We start from the raw sequence: 19,417 nt of genomic DNA on the forward strand, positions 1-19,417 counted from the left end.
TAGTGGTGAGCACGTCTACTTCTCACGCAGGAGGTTCTGGGTTTGAGCCCCAGGGGGAGCCATGGTCCATATCCCGGGTGCGCCAGGCCCCAGGTGCACCAGGCCCCGGTGCACGCCACGAGCGTGAGCGGAGACACCCCACCTTCAGAGATCCAGCTCTTAAGGGGAGACGGCAACATCCGCAGGTCAGGGGTGGTGGAAGTCCGGGGGATTTGGGGGAGAGGGGACTCCTCGAACTAAGTTTAGCAGGGTGATAGGAAACAGGCCAACAACAGAAATTGACCATACTTCCATTTCCTGGCAACGGACAACTGAAAACTAAATTTTAAAAAAACGTAATTTATAATAGTTCTATTTGAATCTTATGCACACGTATAAAAAATGTACAGGAGCTTTATGCTGGAAACTACGAAATGCTGATGAACCATGGCAAAGAAAACCCGAATGTGTGTAGACATACTGTGCTCATGGACTGGAAAAGACAATATAGTAAAAATGTGAAATCACCCCAAATTTGTCAAGAGATTTACACAACTCCAATCAAAACCGCAGCAGTAGTTTTTGTTAAATATACACGAACTTATTCTAAAATGGAAGGGAAAGGGAAAGGAACTACGATAGCTAAAACGATTTTGAAAAGAGCCAAGTCGGAGGCCTCACAGAATCTGATTTCAAGAGCTGCTACGAATGTGCAGGAGACGAGGCAGCGTGCTCGGCGGGGCTGGCACTGGGGTCGCAGGAACAGAAGACAGCGCGGGACAGACCCACAGAAACGTGGCCCAGCGACCTCTGCCCAAGAGCAAAGGCAACCGATGGAGCTGGAACTGGGCGTTCACTGCAACAGGTGAGCCTCGGCCTACACGTCACACTTATCAAAAATTAAACTCAAAGTGGTCACAGATCTAAAGGTAAAACAACAAAAATAAAACTTTTAGAAGAAAAACATGGCAACCTAGGGTTAGAAGACTTCTTAGGCACGAATAGTACAAGCTATGAGAGAGAAAGAATCGATACACTGGACTGCCTCAAACATTTAAAACTTTTCATCAAAATGTTGACTTCTGCTCTGCAAATCACACATCCAACAGAGAACTTGTACCTAGAACGCTCCACACTCAACAGTCAGAAAACCTGCGACCTAAACAAAAAACAAAAACAAAAAAAAACAAGCGAAAGACAGGGCAGACGTTGGCGAAGAGGATTCAGGGATGGCCAAAGAGCATGTTCAAAGCATCAACGTACGTCAGGGAGACGCACACCCACAGCGCTGGGGCACCCCGCGCCTGCTGCTCAGGAAGGGAAACCCCGACGCCACCCAGTGCTGGTGACGCGGCTGGGCAACTGGTGAGCAGCAGCCCGGCCGGCCACAGTGGAGCCACAGGGCGGTGTGTCCCGAAGTGACACCTCCGGCCGCCCACGACCCAGCCACCGCACCCCTGGGGCCCTTCCCGAGAACTGAGAACCCGTGCCCACGTTCTCAGCACCCCAAAGTGGCCGCCGCCCGAGGCCACGTGCGGCGGCAGTGACAGCGCGAGCGCCTGGGCGCCCCCGGGGGCGGCGGCCGAGCGAGCGACGCCCGGCCCCAGAGGTGGCAGCCGGCGTGGCTCCCCGCGCCGGGCGCCCGGCGGCACACGTGGGGGCGGCGGCCGGTACCGCGCGGGAGCGCGGCCCAGCTCGCGGGGCGTGAGCGGGCCCCTCGGACGGCGCCCGGCCCCGGCCCCACGCCGCGGCCCCGCTCCTCAGTCCCGCCACGACCCCGCGCGGCCCCGGACCCACCGTCCAGCGACACGAACTGGCCCACGGCCGACGAGCCGCCGCCGCTGTTCTCCACAAACTGCACCTCGGACACGATGATGTTGTCCTCGAGCACCGAGCCGCAGCCGGTGCACACGGCGTCGCCGCGCGCCGCGTCCAGCTCGATGTCGGTGCCGCCGCAGCCGCGGCACACGCGGCCCGTCATGCCGGCGGCTCCGCGGGCCCGACCCGCCGCTCCGGCCCGCTCGGCCCGCGTCCGCGCGCAGACTCTCGCGAGGCCGCCGCCGCCGCGCCTGGGATTCGCAGCGGCGGATTCGCCGCGCGCGCCGTCCGCAACGGCCGCGCCCGCGGGGCGGCCGGACACGGGCACCGGGCCGCGGCGGGGACGCGACGACTCGAACCCGCGCCTCCGAGCCGCGCACAGCCGCCGAGCCTCGGAACCGCGGAGCAGCAGGCCTCTCTCGCAGCGCGAGAGCTTCCGGGGGAGGGGCGGGGCCTGAGCGGGAGGGGCGGGCCGGTGGGCGGGGCCTGGGCTGTGAGCGCGTCCTGCGGCCGGATTCGGCCTATGGGCGGGCCCAGGGGCGGGGCCGGGCGGTGGGCGGGGCCCGGCGGGGTCTGGGCAACGGAGCTCAGGGACTGGGCGGCGCAACGCAGGTCGAGGTGGGGACCGGGGACCGGGGACCGCCCGCCGACCTTCTGTGCTGACTGGTCAACCCCGCCGCTAGCCGGGGCTCCGGGCCCTGAGCCTCGCCTGCTCGGACATCCGTCCCCATGCGCCCCCGTGCCCTGTTTGCCTGTCTCCCCAAGACTCTCGCCACTTGTGGTTACCTGTGACTCACATTTCTGTGTCCCCCCACCCACTTGTGCCCTCAAGTATTTGCAGATGCCATTCACAGTCACTCCAACACCCATGACATCCCTGGGAATAACCCTAAAAAAAAACCGCGTAGGACTACATTTTTTAAAACCTCTGAAACTTAATTGTGGGAGGTGACAGGATCGTAAACTAACTCAGAAAACGCCCGGTTCCCACTTGGAAGCAAAGTTATAAACACGGACTCTTCACGAGTCAGTATTAATCCCAATCATAGGTCAACGAGATTTTCAGGTAACTTGATAAGCTGATCCTAAAGTCATCTGGAAGAGGTAATCCACAAGACTAGTCGAGATAATTCTTTAAGAACAAAGAGCACAAGGAGGAAGATTGCCCTTCCTTAAGCCAAAATCTATCACATTACAGCTGTTAAAACCAGGTGGTATTTGCACCAAGACAGACAAATGGGCAAGTGGAATAAAACCAGGAGTCCGGAAATGAGCCGCGTGTGCGCGACTCAGGGGTCTCGAATCTTTGCAGCGGTGTCCGGTGGTCTCCTCCTCCAGAGGAGGAGCAGGAAGGGTAAACCGAATCCCAACCTCACGCTGCTCTAGCAGTGAATCCCAAGTGACATCGGCGCTAAGAGTAAAAACGAAGCAAAGCTGCGAGACTGCTGGAAGGACACAGAGGCCCCCACCTGCTGTGAGCAGCCAGTGGCGGGTGGGTGGCCAAGCCCCTTCCTGGATGTGCTGCCCCCGACCCCACCTGCACGGCAGGGCGAGGCCGAGCAGTGCAGCTAGAGGAGGGAGCCTGGTCGTGACAACACACAAAACCACCCAAGGGGCCAAAGCAGGAGAAGAACATCTGCTTTGAGAAGCCTCGGCTGGTGGCTTTTCTTTGTAATTTCTTAATAAAAATGTTTCAAGACCCAAAAGTAGGAACCAACAATCACTCGGCCACATGTAAGCTCACATCTTCCCACGTTTGCCGTTTGGTTCATCACTCTTTGTTCTCAGGTCTCCAGACCTATCGCGTGAAATCAGGCCCACAGCCCAACACTGCTCCATAGTTCAAAGGACTGTTGGTACATTGATCATCAATCACGGTGGCAGCTTCGCATGACAAACCTGTTCTCACAGCTGCTGGGGCGGGCTGGGGGGGGGGCCTCCAGGCCAGTCGGGATGAGGGGTGGGCAGTCGATCTCTCCGAGCACTTTCAGGGCCTTGTTCCACTGTCTTCTATTTAAAAAGCACTTTGTGCCTTTTCGTTGCTCTCTGAAGATAATGCACCATTTTTTCCTGGGTGCTTTTAAATTTTCTATTTTCAGCGGTTCTGCCAGGATGTTCCTAGGTGATTTTCTTCTATTGGTGCTAATTAAATTCGTAGAGCTTTCCCGGATCTGTGGCTTTTTGTCTTTCGCAGGTCTTTTAAAATTCTCGGCCAGCACTGTGCACATGCGGCTTCCGCACCGGCCTCTCCCACGCATCTCTGGGGCTTCACCTGCACCTGCGCCAGGAACTCGCTGCTTCCCAAACGCCTGGCACTCTGCGTTTTCACTCCCTTCCCCTCCACGCTCCCAGCTGGGGCTTTTCTACAAACCCTCGCGTGTCCTCTCTCGGCCACATGCTATGATCTGCTTTTCAAATGTTCATTTCAGTCATTTTACACTTCGCTTCTGGAATGTCTATATGCTTCTCTCCCCTTTGGCTTCAATTCTCTGATGAAACTCACTATTTTTCATTCACGTTCTCAAACGTATTGCTTGCATTTTAAGGTCCCTTCTAACTACGGCAGTACCTGGTGACCTCTGGACGTAACGTCTGTTATTTGCTCTCAGTTTACGTGATCCTTGGTCTACACCTGGGAATCTCGGGTAAGCGGTGATCGTTGTGAAGAAAACAGTGAGGCTCTGGAGGTTTTTTGTTCAGAGAGAATTTCTATTCTATCCATCACATGGGGCCAGGCCCGCTCCTGCATGTGGCCAGGTGATGGGGTGCCAGGCGGCTTCCAGCTTTGGGAGGCCCTGCCTTCTGGCCTCTGGGGCATTGCCCTTCAGGCTCCAAGCTGAAAGTCTGGGGTGTTACCAGGCCTAATTGACACATAATAACTGTACATATTAAAATGTATAATTTGATACATTTCCCTTTTGATTTCCTCTTGGACCCAAGGGTTATTCCATAAGTTCCATGAGTATTTACATCTATGAAACCATCGGCACATCAAGACAATGAGCTACACATGTCCCCCTGTCCCTTCCACGTCCACATACCTGATATTGTTCATCTGTCTTCGGCCTGGTTCTGAATCCCAGACAGGCCGCCTTTTGTGCGTGTGTGTGTTTTGCTTTCTGATCTGTCATGCCCACCGGAATTTTCTCTTCCTCCTGGGGGATGGGCAATCTCCCACCCTGAGCTGGTTTCTACTCTTCTCTCCTCCCCCTCCCCACACCCAGGCGGTTACCAAGTCACGCCAGGCTGGCTGTCTGGTGGCTCCGGCCCACTGCCGGCCTCTCGGCCACACGGCACCAGCAGGATGGACCCCGACGGCCTTTCAGCCTGCGACCACACTTCCCTGTCTTGTGGAAAATGCTGTGTGGCTCAGTCCCTATTTGCTCCAAACTGCACCCCCCACTCACGTGATCCCACACCAACCCAGGCATTTGGGGTGCCTCCATCTGGTCCCACTTTTCTTCTTCAACTTAAGGCATCATGTTGCTTTCAGATTACCACAGTCATTTTTGCTCAGTGTAAAACATTTTTAAAAATAAAGGAACTGTAAGGAAAATGAGAGACCATTTCTGTGTTAACCTGAATGGCGCTGAGGTTGACGTCGGTCCCCAGTGTGACTGTCACTAGGTGGGTGCTGTGACTTCTCCGGGACCGTCCTTCGCTGGCTTCTGTTAGGGGCTTGCTGTTTTCCAACACCTAACTCATGCACTGGCCTATTGTGACACTACTGCCATTGTGCGAAGCACAGAGGAGTGTCACATGGGACACAGAGGTGCCCCTTGTTCTCAGGCCGCGGGGGCCGCCGCCTCTGTGCATTCCTCCTGAACCCGGGGCGTCTTTCCGCTGGAAGTCCCGACTTTCGCAGAGCCGCGGGAGGGGAGCACCTTTCCGCGCCGGCGACGCTGCACGAGCACGCCGCAAGCAGACGGTCCACGGCGGCGTGCCACAGCCCATTGGCATGTCCTGCCGCTAGACTTCCCTCCCCCACACTCAGCCACGTGAAATGTCACCCACGCCTGTCCCCACTGTCCACTGACAATTCTTGTCTCACCTGCCAGACCTGGCGCTGTGCAGAGCGCTGCTCCGGTCCCGCCCCCCCGAGAGCCACACTGCGCCTGGCCCGGGTCTCACCTGCGCCTCACCCGCACTGCGCATGCCTGGGTCACACCTGCGCCTCGCCTGCGCTGAGCACGCCCAGGTCTCACCTGCGCCTCGCCCGCGCTAAGCACGCCCGGGTCTCACCTGCGCCTCGCCCGCGCTGCGCATGCCCGGGTCACACCTGCGCCTCTCCTGCACTGCGCATGCCCCGGTCACACCTGCGCCTCGCCCGCGCTAAGCACGCCCGGGTCTCACCTGCGCCTCGCCCGCGCTGCGCATGCCCGGGTCACACCTGCGCCTCTCCTGCACTGCGCATGCCCCGGTCACACCTGCGCCTCGCCTGCGCTGAGCGCGCCCAGGGCGGACTCCAGCGTGAGTGACTGGGGCGCGAGGTGTTTGTTCTCCGGAGCGAGGCCGGGGCCAGGCAGAGGATCGCGGGGCTTGTTTTAGACTCCAGTTTCCGAAACGGTGACGGTGAACAAAACGGGCTCACGTCCTCACGGCTTCCGTGGGCCTCTGTCGCTCCTCCTGACGTTTCCCACGGGGCCCCTGGAGCTGCCGTATAGATTCGCTTGATTCTCCTCAATGTTCGCGATGCTTCCTGGGAAGACAGCACCCTCACGAGACGGCCTCCGTTTCCTGTGTGGTGCGGGTGGGGTGGGGCCTTTGTCCTCATCGTTTTCAGACTGGGCGAACCCAGCCGGATGGCACCCGACGCCCAGTCGGCAGCCTGCCTGTCACCTACGCGTCCGGCCGCGGGAGCCTATGTTCCTTTCCTTTGTTTTCTTGCACAATTTATGCATGTGCATCGCAGAGAAAATGTGAAGAATGGCAAGCAAAAAGGAAAAACTAGGTCGACTGAGTCCCCACGGCAGAGAATTCCGTAACGCTCCAGGATCTGCCAGAACCTTCTGGCCTCTCCTCCGGCCCTGACCACTTACACGTGAACATGTGCTTCGCGGGTACATGCATGTCCACACGTCTCGTTAACCAAAGAGGATCGCATTGTGTGTTCCACATTCAGCTGTTCGTTGATGCATCGTTTCCCATGGAGGCTGTGCTGGGGCTGCCCCTACCCCGCAGGAGCACCCGGAGAGGATGCCTTCTCAGGAGCCAAGCCGGCGTGGCCTCTGGGCTGGCATGGCCTCTGGGCATGGGCTCTGCCTGCTGCATCCAGAGACCTCAGGGTCACTGCCAGGCAAAGCCACTGTGGGGCCTTCAGCTCCTCACCACCCCCTAGCAGATTCCCAGGGGGCAGCAGCCAACGCGCCCCCAGTGCACTGACACCCACTGCCCATGCAGCACCGACTCCGGGGTCCTGGTGCCCAGTCCCTGGCAGTCTGACAGGCCAACGGGCATCCCCACCTGTGGACACCTGTCCCCACGCGTCCAGCCCATCCATCTCCCCCTGCGGCCTTTGGGCTGCCCTCCCCTGCCTGCTCCACACTCCTCCCCGGCACTTGCAGGACACCTCATGCGCCCAGGATGTCAGCCCTTGGCCCCTAACGTATCGATGTCCTCCCGGTTGCGTTGTAGCTTTACTGATGGTGGATTTTCGGCCGTGGGGACATTTGACGTCTCCAGGGCACAGGCACAGCCTGGCTCTCAGCCAGCGGTTTCCTTCCGTCCCTTTGCTCAGAAAGTCCCCTCGGTCCCGGCGGTGGTTCTCCCACACCTGGTGCAGTGTCGTCCGTCTGGGTTTTGTGTTGGTGTTTCACGAGGGCGGCTCAACCCTGACTTTCTTGCAAGCAGGCTTGAGAAGGGGCCATGTATCCTCCCGTCTCGGGTTCTTGCAGTGACATCACGTGGCTTCGGCTGTGGCCGGGTCGCTGAGGTGCTGGTTAGGAAGCTTCCCCTCCCTGCGAAGCGTGGCAGCAGTGACGATGACAGCGCTGCTAACGGGCCGCTCCCGGGCACCAGCTCCGCCGCGCTTCACGCCGTCGCTGGCTGATCTCAGGGGCGGCGGGGCAGGCCCTGGGGTCGCCAGGTCTCAGGAGCAAGAGGACGCAAGGCGGTTTCTCAGGCACAGCCACGTAGTCATTCTCTCAGTGGAACTTCCACGTCCGTTTCCAAGCTCATGGTTTAGTCAGGTCCCCAGAGAAACCACCGATGGGACAGACACATTAAAGGTCATTTGTTTCAAGGGGTGGGCTCTGCACCCATGGGGGCTGGGACGCCCCACGATCTGCTGTCTACAAGCCGAAGTCCAGGAAAGCTGGTGTTGTAATTCTGTCTGTGTCTGAAGGTCCAACAACCAGGGCGCCCAAGGGTGCACATCCAAGCCCGAGGGCAGAGGGAGAGGTGATGCCCCAACTCAACACAAGAAAGGAAAAGAAACGGGCGAATTCCTCCACCTTTGGTCCTATTCAGGCCTCGACTGCTTGGGCAAGGCCCACCACACAGGAGAAGGAAATCTTTGCTGACTCCACTGATTCAAACGCTGACCCATCTGGGGCCACCTGGAAATCATGCTTAACCTGTCTGGGCACCTGTGGCCAGTCAGGTGGATCCGCGGCCCTCACCGTCGCCCACCATCACGGTTTCGGCCCCGCAGACAGGCATGGGACCACTGTCCACACACTCGAACACTGCCCCACAGCCCAGCCGCACACGCCCAGCTTCTGCCGGAAGGCTGGGGAGGGGGTCTCCCTTCTGGGGGTCCTGGGTTCGGCCCTAGGTCAAGAGCTCTGTCCCTATGGGAGAGGAGGGGCACAGGTCGGCGCCAACGGCCCTTTCTGTCATCGCTTGCTGTTTAGACCGTCCCCTTATATCTTAAAACTCACCATTCTCTTAGCTCTGATTAGTTACAGCACTTCTCCGGGGTTTTCTCGGGATAGGATCAAATTCTGTTAATAATGACAATAGACCCTCCCCTTCCCATAGCTCTTACTAATGTTTTAAGAACTGACCGACCGCTTTGGTGGGACAGCAGCAATGTTTTACGACGTGAATGGTGTTGGTCCGGCTGCCCTTAAACAGACACGCAGGCCAGCAGATTGCTGTGTCCCTGCAACCCGGGGCACCAAACGGCCCCCGAGAGAAACATTTAAGGCAGAACGGTCACAGTGCGTAGTCAGGTGGGTGAACGTGGCATGTGTACTTCCACCCAGCCTTTTTGGGGAAGCAGGTGTGCGTGCGGGAAGGGACAGTGGCCACCCGCCCAAGCCGCCTGCAGGCCCCAGGGCTCTGAGCCTGCAGCCCGCGGCCTCACTCTGCCCGCGGCCTCGCTCTGCGCCTCCAACGCCCCGTGGGGCGCGGCCTGCCTCTCTGCCGACACGGCGCTGCCAGTGCAGGCCACGCTCAGCCTCCGTTACCTGCTGCTCAGGGACAACCCATCCTGAAGTGCAGTGGGTCCGAACAGTGGCGCAAGAGGCGTCTCGACTGGACAGGGAAAAGGACACACCATCGAAACGTAGAAAATCCCGAAGAGTTTGCGTGGACACCCCCAGAACCACCGTTCGCCCAGGGCTGGGGCAGGGACGGTCCCTGGATCCGGCCCTGGGAGCACAATCCAAACCCGAACTTCACCCAGACATAAAACTTTGGTCTTCGAAAGACACTACTGAAAAGAACATACGAGCCACAGACCCGGAGAAAAACCTTTGGGAATCAGGTACCTGACGAATAATGCCTACCCGGAGCACAGACAAGATCTTCCCATTCCGTTATAAGAACCCGAACAACCCAGTTAAAGATCTGAAGAGACGTTTCACCGCAGAAGAGACGCAGGTGGCCGGCAAGCGCGCGCAGAGATGCTAAAATCGGTAGTCACGCGGGGAGGGGGCGGGCACGAGCCAAACCACGACAGGCGCGCCCCGGCCCTCCGGCCCGCCCGCGGGGACCCGCTCTGGCTGGGGCGCGGGGTGCGGGTGGGGGCTGGAACCTTCCGCGGTTGGCGCAGTGCCCTGGGGAGAGAGCCTGGCTGTTTCCCGAGGCCTTCGCTTCCTTCACCGCTGCCCCCCGGGGGTCACCTCCCGCAGGACCCAGCCTCGCCGCTGCCCGGAGCCCGCCGCAGACTGAAAGCGCAGGGCCACGCAGCGGCGCCCACGTGCCCGCCGCCTGTGGTGGCAGCCCGCCCGCGACCGCCCGACCCCGGCGGCTGCGGAGCGCGCCCGCGAAGGGCGGGGCGCCACGCGAGGGCGCCCCTCGGCCGCCACGAGCACAGCGGGTTCCGACACAGGGCTGCGCTCGCGAGGGGGCCGGACCCGCGGGGCCCCAGGCGGCCTGATTCCCTGCGTGGGCAGCGCCGGGACAGGCACGTCTGTGGCCGCGGGGGGCGGGGGCAGGAGGTGACTGCGAACGCGCAGAGGGAATTTGGGGGTGTCGCTAATGTTCTGAAATGGCGCTGTGGCGATGGCCAGACAGCTCCCCGAGGTTACTAAGGTTACTTAGTCGTGCACTCCAAATGGGTGGGCTTCATGGGGTATCAATTCTACCACAATAAAGCCGTTAAGAAGACACCCCAGGGCCGCTTGGTACATTGTTCCGGAATCTGCATTTGATTGGGGCTCAGCGCTGCTCTGCTCTGCGCAGGGGCAGGGCACGGGGCTGGGGTCCTGCGAGAGTCCCTGCTGAACGAGCCAGCACAGTGGTTGGTGCCTGCCGGCCGCCAGCAGGGACAGCAGCGTGTGACTTTCCCTGTGGCCCAGGCTCCCTCACAACACGTGACTGGCTTTCCAAGAGCAGGTGGAGAGAGAGCTTTAGTCAGCGCCGCTGCCCAGCAAAATGCCACAGACGGGTGCCTGCAGCAGCAGGCCGCCACTCCGCGGAGTTCTGGAGGCTGGCGGTCCGAGGTCGATCTTCCCCTTATTAAAAGGCCAGTCCTATCAGGTCCCGGCCCACCCTTACGACCCCGTTTAACCCTAGTTACATCCTAAAGGCCCTGCCCTCAGAGAGAGTCACACTGGGGGCCGGGGCTTCAGCATTTGGATTTGCAGGGGACACAGTTCAGTCCATAGCAGGGAGAGAGAGAGAGAGGGTGCCAGGTGGGAGCTGGGTGCCTGTTCTGACCTTGCCCGAAATCCACACAGGGTCACATTCACCGCAGTGCCTCCTGGCCCAGAGCCGGCAGGGACTGCACGGCCCCTGGGGGAGGATCCCAGGGGCCTTCGGGAGGGGCTGGGGGCCACCAGCTGATCCCAAGTCTGGACCTGGTGGTGGTCCTGCAGGCCGGACAGAGGTCACTGTCTGTGCAAACACGGGGTGTGGGGTGGCAGAGCCCAGGGGTGCCTGCCTGGCTCCACGGGCTGCCCTTCCCCGTCCCTGCTACTGCTGCCGTCATCCTGGTGCCTGAGGCGAGGTCTCGGGTTGGGATGCAGTGTAACCCCGGGAGGGCCTCTCCCCACGGGCTCGCTCAGGAAAAACAACAAGGCTGCCACCCGTCCCGCCTCGTCTCGGAACCTCGGTGCTTTGCTCCAGGGTATGCAGCACCTGCAACCGAGTCTCACGCTTAAAAGAAATCAGTTTCCTACCCCTGGAAGGCTGTGTTTGCAGGGGACAGACATCCAGAACTCTAACACCCACAGCGCAGAGGGGCTGCGGCAGGGTCAGGGGTCCCACGGCCGAGTTCCTGGGGCGCGAGACCCCCGGGTGTTGTCTTCCAGAAGTCTGTCGATAAACAAAACGATAAATCAAGCAACACGTCTGCCAATTTCCATGGTGAGAACGCTCCAGCTCCGGCCACCCTCTGGCTGCCTGGGTGACGCCCAAATGTGGAGCTGGGAGGGGTCAAGTGGCACCCACCCTGCAGCCAGCGCAGACGTGCGGTGCTGGAACGCACAGGTCCTTGGCGAGTCTCCAGCGCTCAGGAGTGGGGTCGTGTCTTCATTACCTTTATTTATTTATTTTCACACCGTTTATCACTTGATTTTTAATAATGGAATGGGGGTAGTATCTTTTGCAGATGTTTCTATTAGTTTTTTTTTTTCATTGCTGATTTGCAAGAGCCGTTTCGTGTGTTACGAAATTAGTCTTGATATATCTGTTGCAATCCCCTGCCTCCCCCGCCACCCCCCAGTTTGTGATCCTTTGGCGCTTTTTTTTTTTTTTTAAGAACACAAAAACAAAATTATTAATCTTATCCTTTAGGGTTTAGTGGTTTGCTTGAGAAAGCCCTCCTTGCTCCAAGATGATAAACCATTTTTCCAATTTTTTTCTAGAGCTTTTCTAGTTTCATATTTCATGATTAAATTCCTGCTCCATCTGGAATTTATTTTGCGTGAAGTAAAGATTCAGTTAAAAAAAAAAAAGCCTCGCCCCCCGTCCCAGCGCCTGCCTTTGGTGACCCGCCTTTGCCTCAGTCCTGGAGACGCAGCTTCCCAGGTCCACGCCCCCGAGATGACTCGGGTCCATTCCGGACCCTCAGCTTCGTCCCGTTCCTCTGTGCTGAGTGACAGCCGTCGTGTCGTCCTCGTGATGGACGTGGCCCTTCCTTTCGCGCTCTTCTGTGGCCAAAGCGCACTCACCTTGCGCGTGCTCGCCGCGTGCGCGCTCACGTGCGTTTTTCCACAAACGCTGATTGGGCCGTTTCCACATCAGCGCTCTGACGCGGGTCACAGGTCAGGTGCGCCTCGAAGGAGTGGGCCGACCTCTTCTCTTTCCCTAAGTAGGATTTCCACATTCCCTAACTTCTTGTTTGTTCCCAGGTATTTTCTTTTCTTCTGCTTTTCTATAAAGGGTCTCACCTTACATGTGACTCAGTACCTGCTGGTGGTTGGAGCAGCGGCTACCACGCCTCCCGCCCACCAGCTCTGTGACCTCTACCACATTCACTCGGCCACTCAACAGACATGCAAGGACCACTCCTGCCACCTCGCGGGGCCCCTAAATGGACCGGCTCCCTCGTCTGCAGGCTGCGGGCGCGTCAGCCTCCTGTGCTGGCCAGGGCCCCTGGGAAAGTCACAGCTCTGTGACCTTCATACTGCCGCCTCCCGCCAGGTTCCCATGATGCAACGCCCAGTCCCCAGCCCTCCCTGGTTCTCTCTGGGCCCCCCATTCTCGCTCCCTGTGGGAGGACACACTCATTTTGCTCTCTATCGACATGATGTCGTTAATGCGCCCGTTAGCGATGTCATCGCCTGCCTCCTGGGTCTCGCCCTCACATGCCCTCTCACCTTTCACCTCCCCAGTTGTTCCTGGCGCAGCAGCCGCCACCCCATCTCCATCTCACATCCTCATCCAGTCCTGCTGACTCTTCTTCCAAAAGCCACCGCCCGCAGCCGTGCCCCACCCCGTCCTGGCCTCCACCTCCATCCCCGCTTCCCACAGGTCTCGCGCATCCACTTTGACCCCCGCCAGAGTCAATGCGCCCCAGGAAGACCAGGGGTGCTTTAGCAGCAGGAGGCGGGCCGTCTCCCCCAGCCGTGGGCTCACGCGGAGTGAGAGCAGGGCGCCTGGCTGTGCCGTTGGGCTCCTCCCCACGCACCGCTGCTGCGTCTGTGCCCCTGGCTCTCATTCCTGCTCCAGCGGAGGGGCCCAGTTCTGGCTGTGGGACCGCCACACTCTGCTCTCCTCGCCTGCTTGGAGCGCTCTGCCCTCAGCCTGCACACCTTCAGGGGGTCCAGGTGGAGGAACGGCCTCCCCCGTTGTCTGTTTTCTTTTGCGCCAGAACCGTGAGCAAATGCATGTCACAGACCTGCACACTCATCTCCACACTTTTGACCTCTCTCTCACATTTCCTGTTAGTGCTGCGTCTGTTTAATGCCTGCAGGCTTGTCTTCCATTTCACCGATTCTGTCTTCAGCTGCATCTGATTTATTTTAACCCATCCACTGAACTTTACGAACTTTGAATTGTGTTTTTTATTATTATTATTTATAGACATTCTCTTAGGTTTCCGTTTTCGAAATCTGCCTGCTTCTGGTGCCCCCATCACCTTATTCCCCCTCGTGTTTATTTCGAGCCTGCTCGTGTTTTTGTCTGTGGGGAGTTGACGCCAGCATCTGACGTCCTTTGTCCTCGATTCTTCCGCCTCCAGCCCAGGCGCCTGTTTCCTGCGGTGTCATCATGCCCCGCCTGGGTGTCTTTCTCTGTGTCAATCCCGTGCAGTCTGAACTGAAAGGGGGCTCACCCTGGTGGATTCGCGCTGCTCCCACCAGCCACCCTGGGCCCTCCTAACCTGGAACTCCGGGGTAATGTCCCAAGACCACACGGGGAGTAGGGATTTTCAATGAAAACCAGGCTGAGGGCAGGCCCGATCTGAACTCTTGGGAACACTTTACCTCTCCCGAACCCAAGCCGCAGACGCCTTTGCTGGGGCCTCCTGGGCCAGCACCGCCCTTCCCTGTGGCCGGCTCCTCACTGTCCTCCAGTCCTCAGCTCGGGCGCCGTCTTCCTCGTGCTGTCGCACACCCTAGTTTATTCTTCCATTCTCTGACAGTGCGACTTCTGCTGAGTCACTTGGCCTGTTCACATCCTCTCCCCAGAGGGCAAGAACTGTGTCCTGCCTTTTCCCCGCTGCTTTCCCAGCGTTTGAAACTGGCTTGATAATCATGTATTAAGGGAACAAACGAACAAATGTTTGAACCTTTCGACTCAACTCTTGAGGGCCCGGGCTGTTTTCCTTGGGCATCTCCTGAAAGAATTTCTAGCTCCTGTAGTGGCGTGTCGGCAGCCGTGGTTAATGGGCGCCTGCTCCACACTAGCCACGTAGCCAGGCACCCCGGGAGATGCCGACTCCCGCCTTGTCTCCTGAAGCGCAGGCTCTGGTCGGGGGTGGACAGGTGAAAAGGATGCGCAGGCACCTCATAGATAGGTTACTACCGGTGCCTCGGGATGAGGCCATCCACCCCCGGTTCTCGCACGGAACACCCAGCGCCCTGTCCCGCCCTCACGGAGTGTCTCCGACAGGCCCTGGGGGGGGGCGCCCCGCGCCGGGTGGCTGTCTGGATCCCTGCGGCTCCTTTCTCGTGAGAAGACTGGCCCCGGCCGCTGCTCGTGACATGCCGTGCTTGCCGCACAGCTTCTGTCCCTTCCCCAGTGATGGTGGCTCAGCCCCACGGTGTGCTCCACCCACGGGAGTGGACATCACAGAGGCCACATCCAGCAGATTCTGAAGCTCTACGCCTGTTGCAGGAGCTTGCACTGGACAGGGACATTTTCCACCCGGGGCGGCTTCCTCAGTCCTGCTCCACACAGAAGAGGAGGCGCTGCGGACCTGTGGGCCAGGGCTCGCTGGAGCCATCAGCTGGCTGGTGCCCAGGCTCTGTGGGAGACCCTGGCCGCTCACCTGACCAGCTGGAGCCACTCCAAAGGCGACAGCACAGAGGAGCACACCTGCCTCCCCAGGTGAGCAGGCAGGAGGCGGAGCCAGCATGCCCTCTTCCGTCTGCCCTGCTACAGGAACGTGAAGACACCACAGAGTCCCCTCGCCTGTGGGCGGGAGCCCTAACACTCCCTCGCGGGGCGTGGGGTGCATCATCTTAACTCAGGCCGGGTAGACGAAGGAGTTGTCAGAGTTGGAAGTGCGGGTGGAGGGCCCCCAAGTGGTGATGCGGAGGCCGGGGTCTGGCAGGGGTGGCCAGGCTACACCTCCTCTTACCCTCCAGGAGTTGGCACTTCAACGTGATGGGGGTCCCATGCGCTACTGCGAAATCCCACGCTTCGATTCGTTTAAAAACTTGTCCGGGTCTCAGTAAAGATTTTCAGGGTGCCCTCCTGGGACGCCGGGGCTCTGGACAACCCTCTCCTCAGGGTTCCCTCCCCAATCACGCTCAGCCAGCCCTGTTGTCCCAAGTGGTCCCTCTTGAACTAAGTTCCTGCTTTAAAGAAAGAGCCATCAGAAAGAACAAGGGCCCGGAAGTTTGGGGGCGCGTGTCACGCCTTGCCAGCCTCTTCTGCAGGGGTGCCTTCCGGCTCTCAGGGCACTCATCCCCGGGCGCAGCCAATGCGCGGGGCGGGGCGGGAGATGGACACAGCCGATTCGCAGCACACGGGCTGACCATGCAAGTAAGAGGTCTGGCAAGAAAAGGTAAAGGACCACCAAAGTGACGTCTGTGCACTGCAGAAAACGTGCAAAATGGAGCAGGCCCAATCTCATGGCCGCCAGCATTCTGGTGTGCACGCGGTCCTTGGACAGAGCGGGCACACGGGGGGGGGGGGGGTGGCCCGGGCGCGGCGCGCGTCCCCGCCTGCGCCGCGGCCTCGAGGAAGGGCGGGGGCGGCTCTGCGCCGCTGTGTGCGCCGCGCTCCGGTTCCCTGGAGCCGTTGCATTACCTCGCGTGCCTCGGTTTCCTCACTCGTCAGATGGGGATGCGACAGGGCCATCCTGTGCTTGAAAGGCTCAGGACCGTGCCTGAGATGGAGGCGGGGCGCAGTTCCGCTGAGTCCCCCGGTGCGCGGCTGAGCCGCCCCACGTTGAACTCTCTGCCGGGTGAGACGCTGGCGCACACAGACGCGGCGCCAGGCGCCCATTCATCTAACTGCACCTCGCGCTGCCCCGCAGTGCAGCCTGCCAAGTGCTGAGGTCCATGGGTGTCTGTCTTCTGCCCTGCCACCAAAGAGCCTGTCCTCACAGGGGACTGCTGCCCGCTCTACGAACACCCGCTGTCTCATAGGTACGAGACGCACAGGTGGCTGGCCTGGGAATGGACGACAATACCCAGTCAGCTGGCCGAGGGCGGGCAGACCCGCGTATGGTCGGCGGTGCCACCCGAAGGAGCTGGAACACGTGGGGACACAGGCCCTCTTGTTCTCCCCAAAGCGGGCCCCTGGCTTTCAGCAGCCCAGCTGTTCGCTGCTCCAGACACAGGAGGTACAGCTCGGGGCGGGGCTCTTACAAAGGAGAGAGCCCGCGAGGGGTCCCCTGAGGAGACAGAGCTCCCAGGGCCTTTGGGATGGTAGACCCCAGGGCAGGGGAGGAAGCGAGGTGCTCCGCTGACGCGTTTCAGTAAAACTCCTTGTAGACAACGGACGGCGACGGGAGAGACCTGCCGGGAAAGCTTTCTCCAAATCTCAGCAGCTGGTGACCCACCAGAAAGCCGCCGAAAGGGTGCGGGCGGGGACTCCTTGGACCCCAAACTCCATGTCCTTTCCTAGGGTCTGTTCCCATCTCCTTTCCCCGTGGGGCCCAGTAGGGAGCTCTGGTCATTTGCTCCTACTAGCCTGGGTCCCCAAGTTCGCTGTGAGCCCGGGGTCACTAGCGCCCCTGCCCCAAGACATTTCTTCTCCATTGTCCTGTGTAAAAAAAACACAGCAAGTGCGTTGTGTGGCTGGACAATGAAGAGGCTCGCGCAGAGTCAGGACACCCGCAGGGGATTTGTGGAGGACCAACTCCACACATCGAGCCAGGGGGGGCTCCCCAGATTCCTGGCAAGCCAGAACTCCGCCGGGGGCGAGGTGGGCGCTGGCTGTGCCGCGCGCACCTCTGGTCCTCCTGCTGCAAGCAGGCCCCCGGCAGTGCCCAGGCCCGTCAGGGGACAGGAGGGGAGCGGGTCCCGGTGGTCTAGGGGTTGGTGCGGGGGACACAAGAGACGGCAGGGGACAAGAGGGCGCCAGGGGACGCGGGGAATGCGCGGGGACGGAGAGACTCGCAGGAGGCCCGGAGGCCCGGATTGATGCCCGGGGACAACGAGTGCTCCTCGGGGGCTGCGCAGAGGAACGCACGGGGCCGGCGCGCCGGGTGGGCGGCCCCGGGCTCCCGCGGCCCCTCTCCGCGGCTCCCGGGGGGCGGGGCGGGGCGCGCGGGGCGGGGCCTGTGCGCAGGCGCGGGCGCGCGGTCCCGCAGGCCGCGGGCGGGCGGCCTCGCGCGGCGCCGGGGGAGCGGGGCGCTGACCTCACTTCCGGCGATTGCTCCGCCGGCCGTGGTTGGGCCCGGGGCGGCGAGCGCGTGCCCGCGCAGCCAATCGGCGGGGGCGGTGCGGTCGGGGGCCGGGGCGCGCGTCCCGGGCGCGCGGGGCGGGGGGGCGCGGGGTGGGGCGGGGCGGCCGCAGCCTGGTCGCCGCCCGCGGGCCTGTCCACCGCCCGCCCGGCCGTCCCCGCCGCCCGGCCGCCATGTGACCGCGCCGCCGCCCTCCGCGCGCCCGGCCCGCCCGCCGCCTGCCGCCGCCGCGTGTCCGCGGCCCGGCCTCAGCCCAGGCCGCCGAGGAGCGGGGGGCCGGCGCCATGGCCGAGCGGGGCCGCCTGGGCCTGGCCGGCGCGCCCGCCGCGCTCAACACGCCGGTGCCCATGAACCTGTTCGCCACCTGGGAGGTGGACGGCTCCAGCCCCAGCTGCGTGCCCAGGTACGCCGCCGCTCGGCCGGCCGCTTTGTTCCCGCGCGCACCTGCCGGCCACCCCGGGCCGTCCATCGGGACGGGCCACCCGGGATCCCCACCCGGGACCGCTCACACGGGATCCCATCCGGGACTTCGCGCCCGGGGCCGTGGCGTTTGCGTCCCACCTTCGGCACGCGCACGCGTTCCCTGGGAGTACCCCTTGACGCGCGCAGGCTCCCCGCGGTCCCCACCTCCCGGCTCTCCCAGGCGCTCACCTGGTTGGCTCCCAGCAGGCGTCCCTGCACCTGCCTACTGATGCAGTGCTGCTGGAGTCGACCTAGGGCGTCGCATCTCCACCGGGTATCACAGATTCCCTTTTGCGTCTGGCCGCACTGTGAAGTCTGAGCGGCCTGGAAGTGACCCCTAGGGCACGCAGTGTTCTGAGGACACGCAGACCTGGGACCGCGCTTGTACTCCACGTAGCACACACCTGTGTTGCTGGTCCTGGGGGGTCGAGCACTTCCGCCTCTGTCCCCGTGGTGGTGGGTGGTCGTGGCACTTTCCCGCTTGCCCCTGCCTTCTGATGGACACACATCGGCTTGTACATAAACACCGCTGTTTGCATCATGCCATTAATTTTGCCAACACAAAAGACACTGCCCTCCGGCTTGGTGGGGAAGCCCCGCCGCCCAGAGGGAGCAGCTGGAGGAGGAAGCCGGCCGGCCCGTCTCACTGAGACTCCCAGCTCCCGCATCCCTCCTGCCAGCCCGATGCTGCGCTGCTCTCTGCTCTGCGTCGCGGTGCTCCCTGCTGGCGTCCACGCCAGGGCCCACCTGGGACGGGGCGGAGTGGCCCGCGGGGAAGAGCGGTCCCTGAGGAGCCCTGTTGGCGGGTGGGGCCTCGGGAGCGCCACCCAGTACAGCCAGTGGCCGGTGTGCACCGGGGGCTGTGCCCCCCACCGTGGCCCCTTCAGCAGGTGTTGCCGAGTGAGGTGTTGGGGGCGCAGCGTGCACAGCTGGGCTTGCCCCGCCGGAGCGCTGGGCTGGGAGTGCAGGGCCCTGGCTGTGCCCAGCGGAAGGAAGGGCGCGACTCCCACCCTAAGTGGGCCCCAAAGCCGAGTCAGCAGTGCCCCCCACCCCCGGCCTGGGCCCCTCTGCGTTCTAGAGAACATGGCCCTTTCGTGTAGATCCACTGACACGAGAGCGGCCGGGTCGCACAGCCTGGGGGCCCTCCTGCCCCAGGCCCGGCACCCTCCGGACCTCTCGCCCGTCAGAACTGCCATAGCCCGCGCTTGCCCCACTGCTGACCACATGTCCCCAGGCAGTGCAGAG

At 61.3% G+C, this 19,417-nt stretch overlaps 2 protein-coding genes across 10 annotated transcripts in view; one reads left to right on the top strand and one right to left on the bottom strand.

Annotated features, from left to right (window-relative positions):
• BRF1 (BRF1 RNA polymerase III transcription initiation factor subunit) overlaps positions 1–2,014 on the bottom strand; it is a 41,048-nt gene extending 39,034 nt beyond the window's left edge. For 3 of the 7 annotated variants that reach the window (XM_016121453.2, XM_016121450.2, XM_016121449.2), the window contains exon 1: positions 1,777–2,011. In XM_016121453.2, coding sequence (XP_015976939.1) covers positions 1,777–1,960 — 184 coding nt within the window. In that variant the 5' untranslated portion in view covers positions 1,961–2,011. Of the gene's footprint in view, positions 1–1,776 lie in introns of all 7 variants that reach the window. The other 4 variants (XM_016121452.2, XM_036238160.1, XM_036238159.1 and 1 more) reach the window with 3 other exon arrangements.
• A 15,876-nt stretch (positions 2,015–17,890) lies between these two features.
• PACS2 (phosphofurin acidic cluster sorting protein 2) overlaps positions 17,891–19,417 on the top strand; it is a 39,751-nt gene continuing 38,224 nt past the window's right edge. Inside the window, exon 1 of one of the 3 annotated variants that reach the window (XM_036238167.1) lies at positions 17,891–18,113. In XM_036238167.1, coding sequence (XP_036094060.1) covers positions 17,995–18,113 — 119 coding nt within the window. In that variant the 5' untranslated portion in view covers positions 17,891–17,994. The remainder of the gene's footprint in view (positions 18,114–19,417) is intronic. The other 2 variants (XM_016121467.2, XM_016121468.2) reach the window with 2 other exon arrangements.

Source organism: Rousettus aegyptiacus, unplaced genomic scaffold (genome assembly GCF_014176215.1).
Source record: "Rousettus aegyptiacus isolate mRouAeg1 unplaced genomic scaffold, mRouAeg1.p scaffold_m13_p_21, whole genome shotgun sequence".
Lineage (NCBI taxonomy): Eukaryota > Metazoa > Chordata > Mammalia > Chiroptera > Pteropodidae > Rousettus > Rousettus aegyptiacus.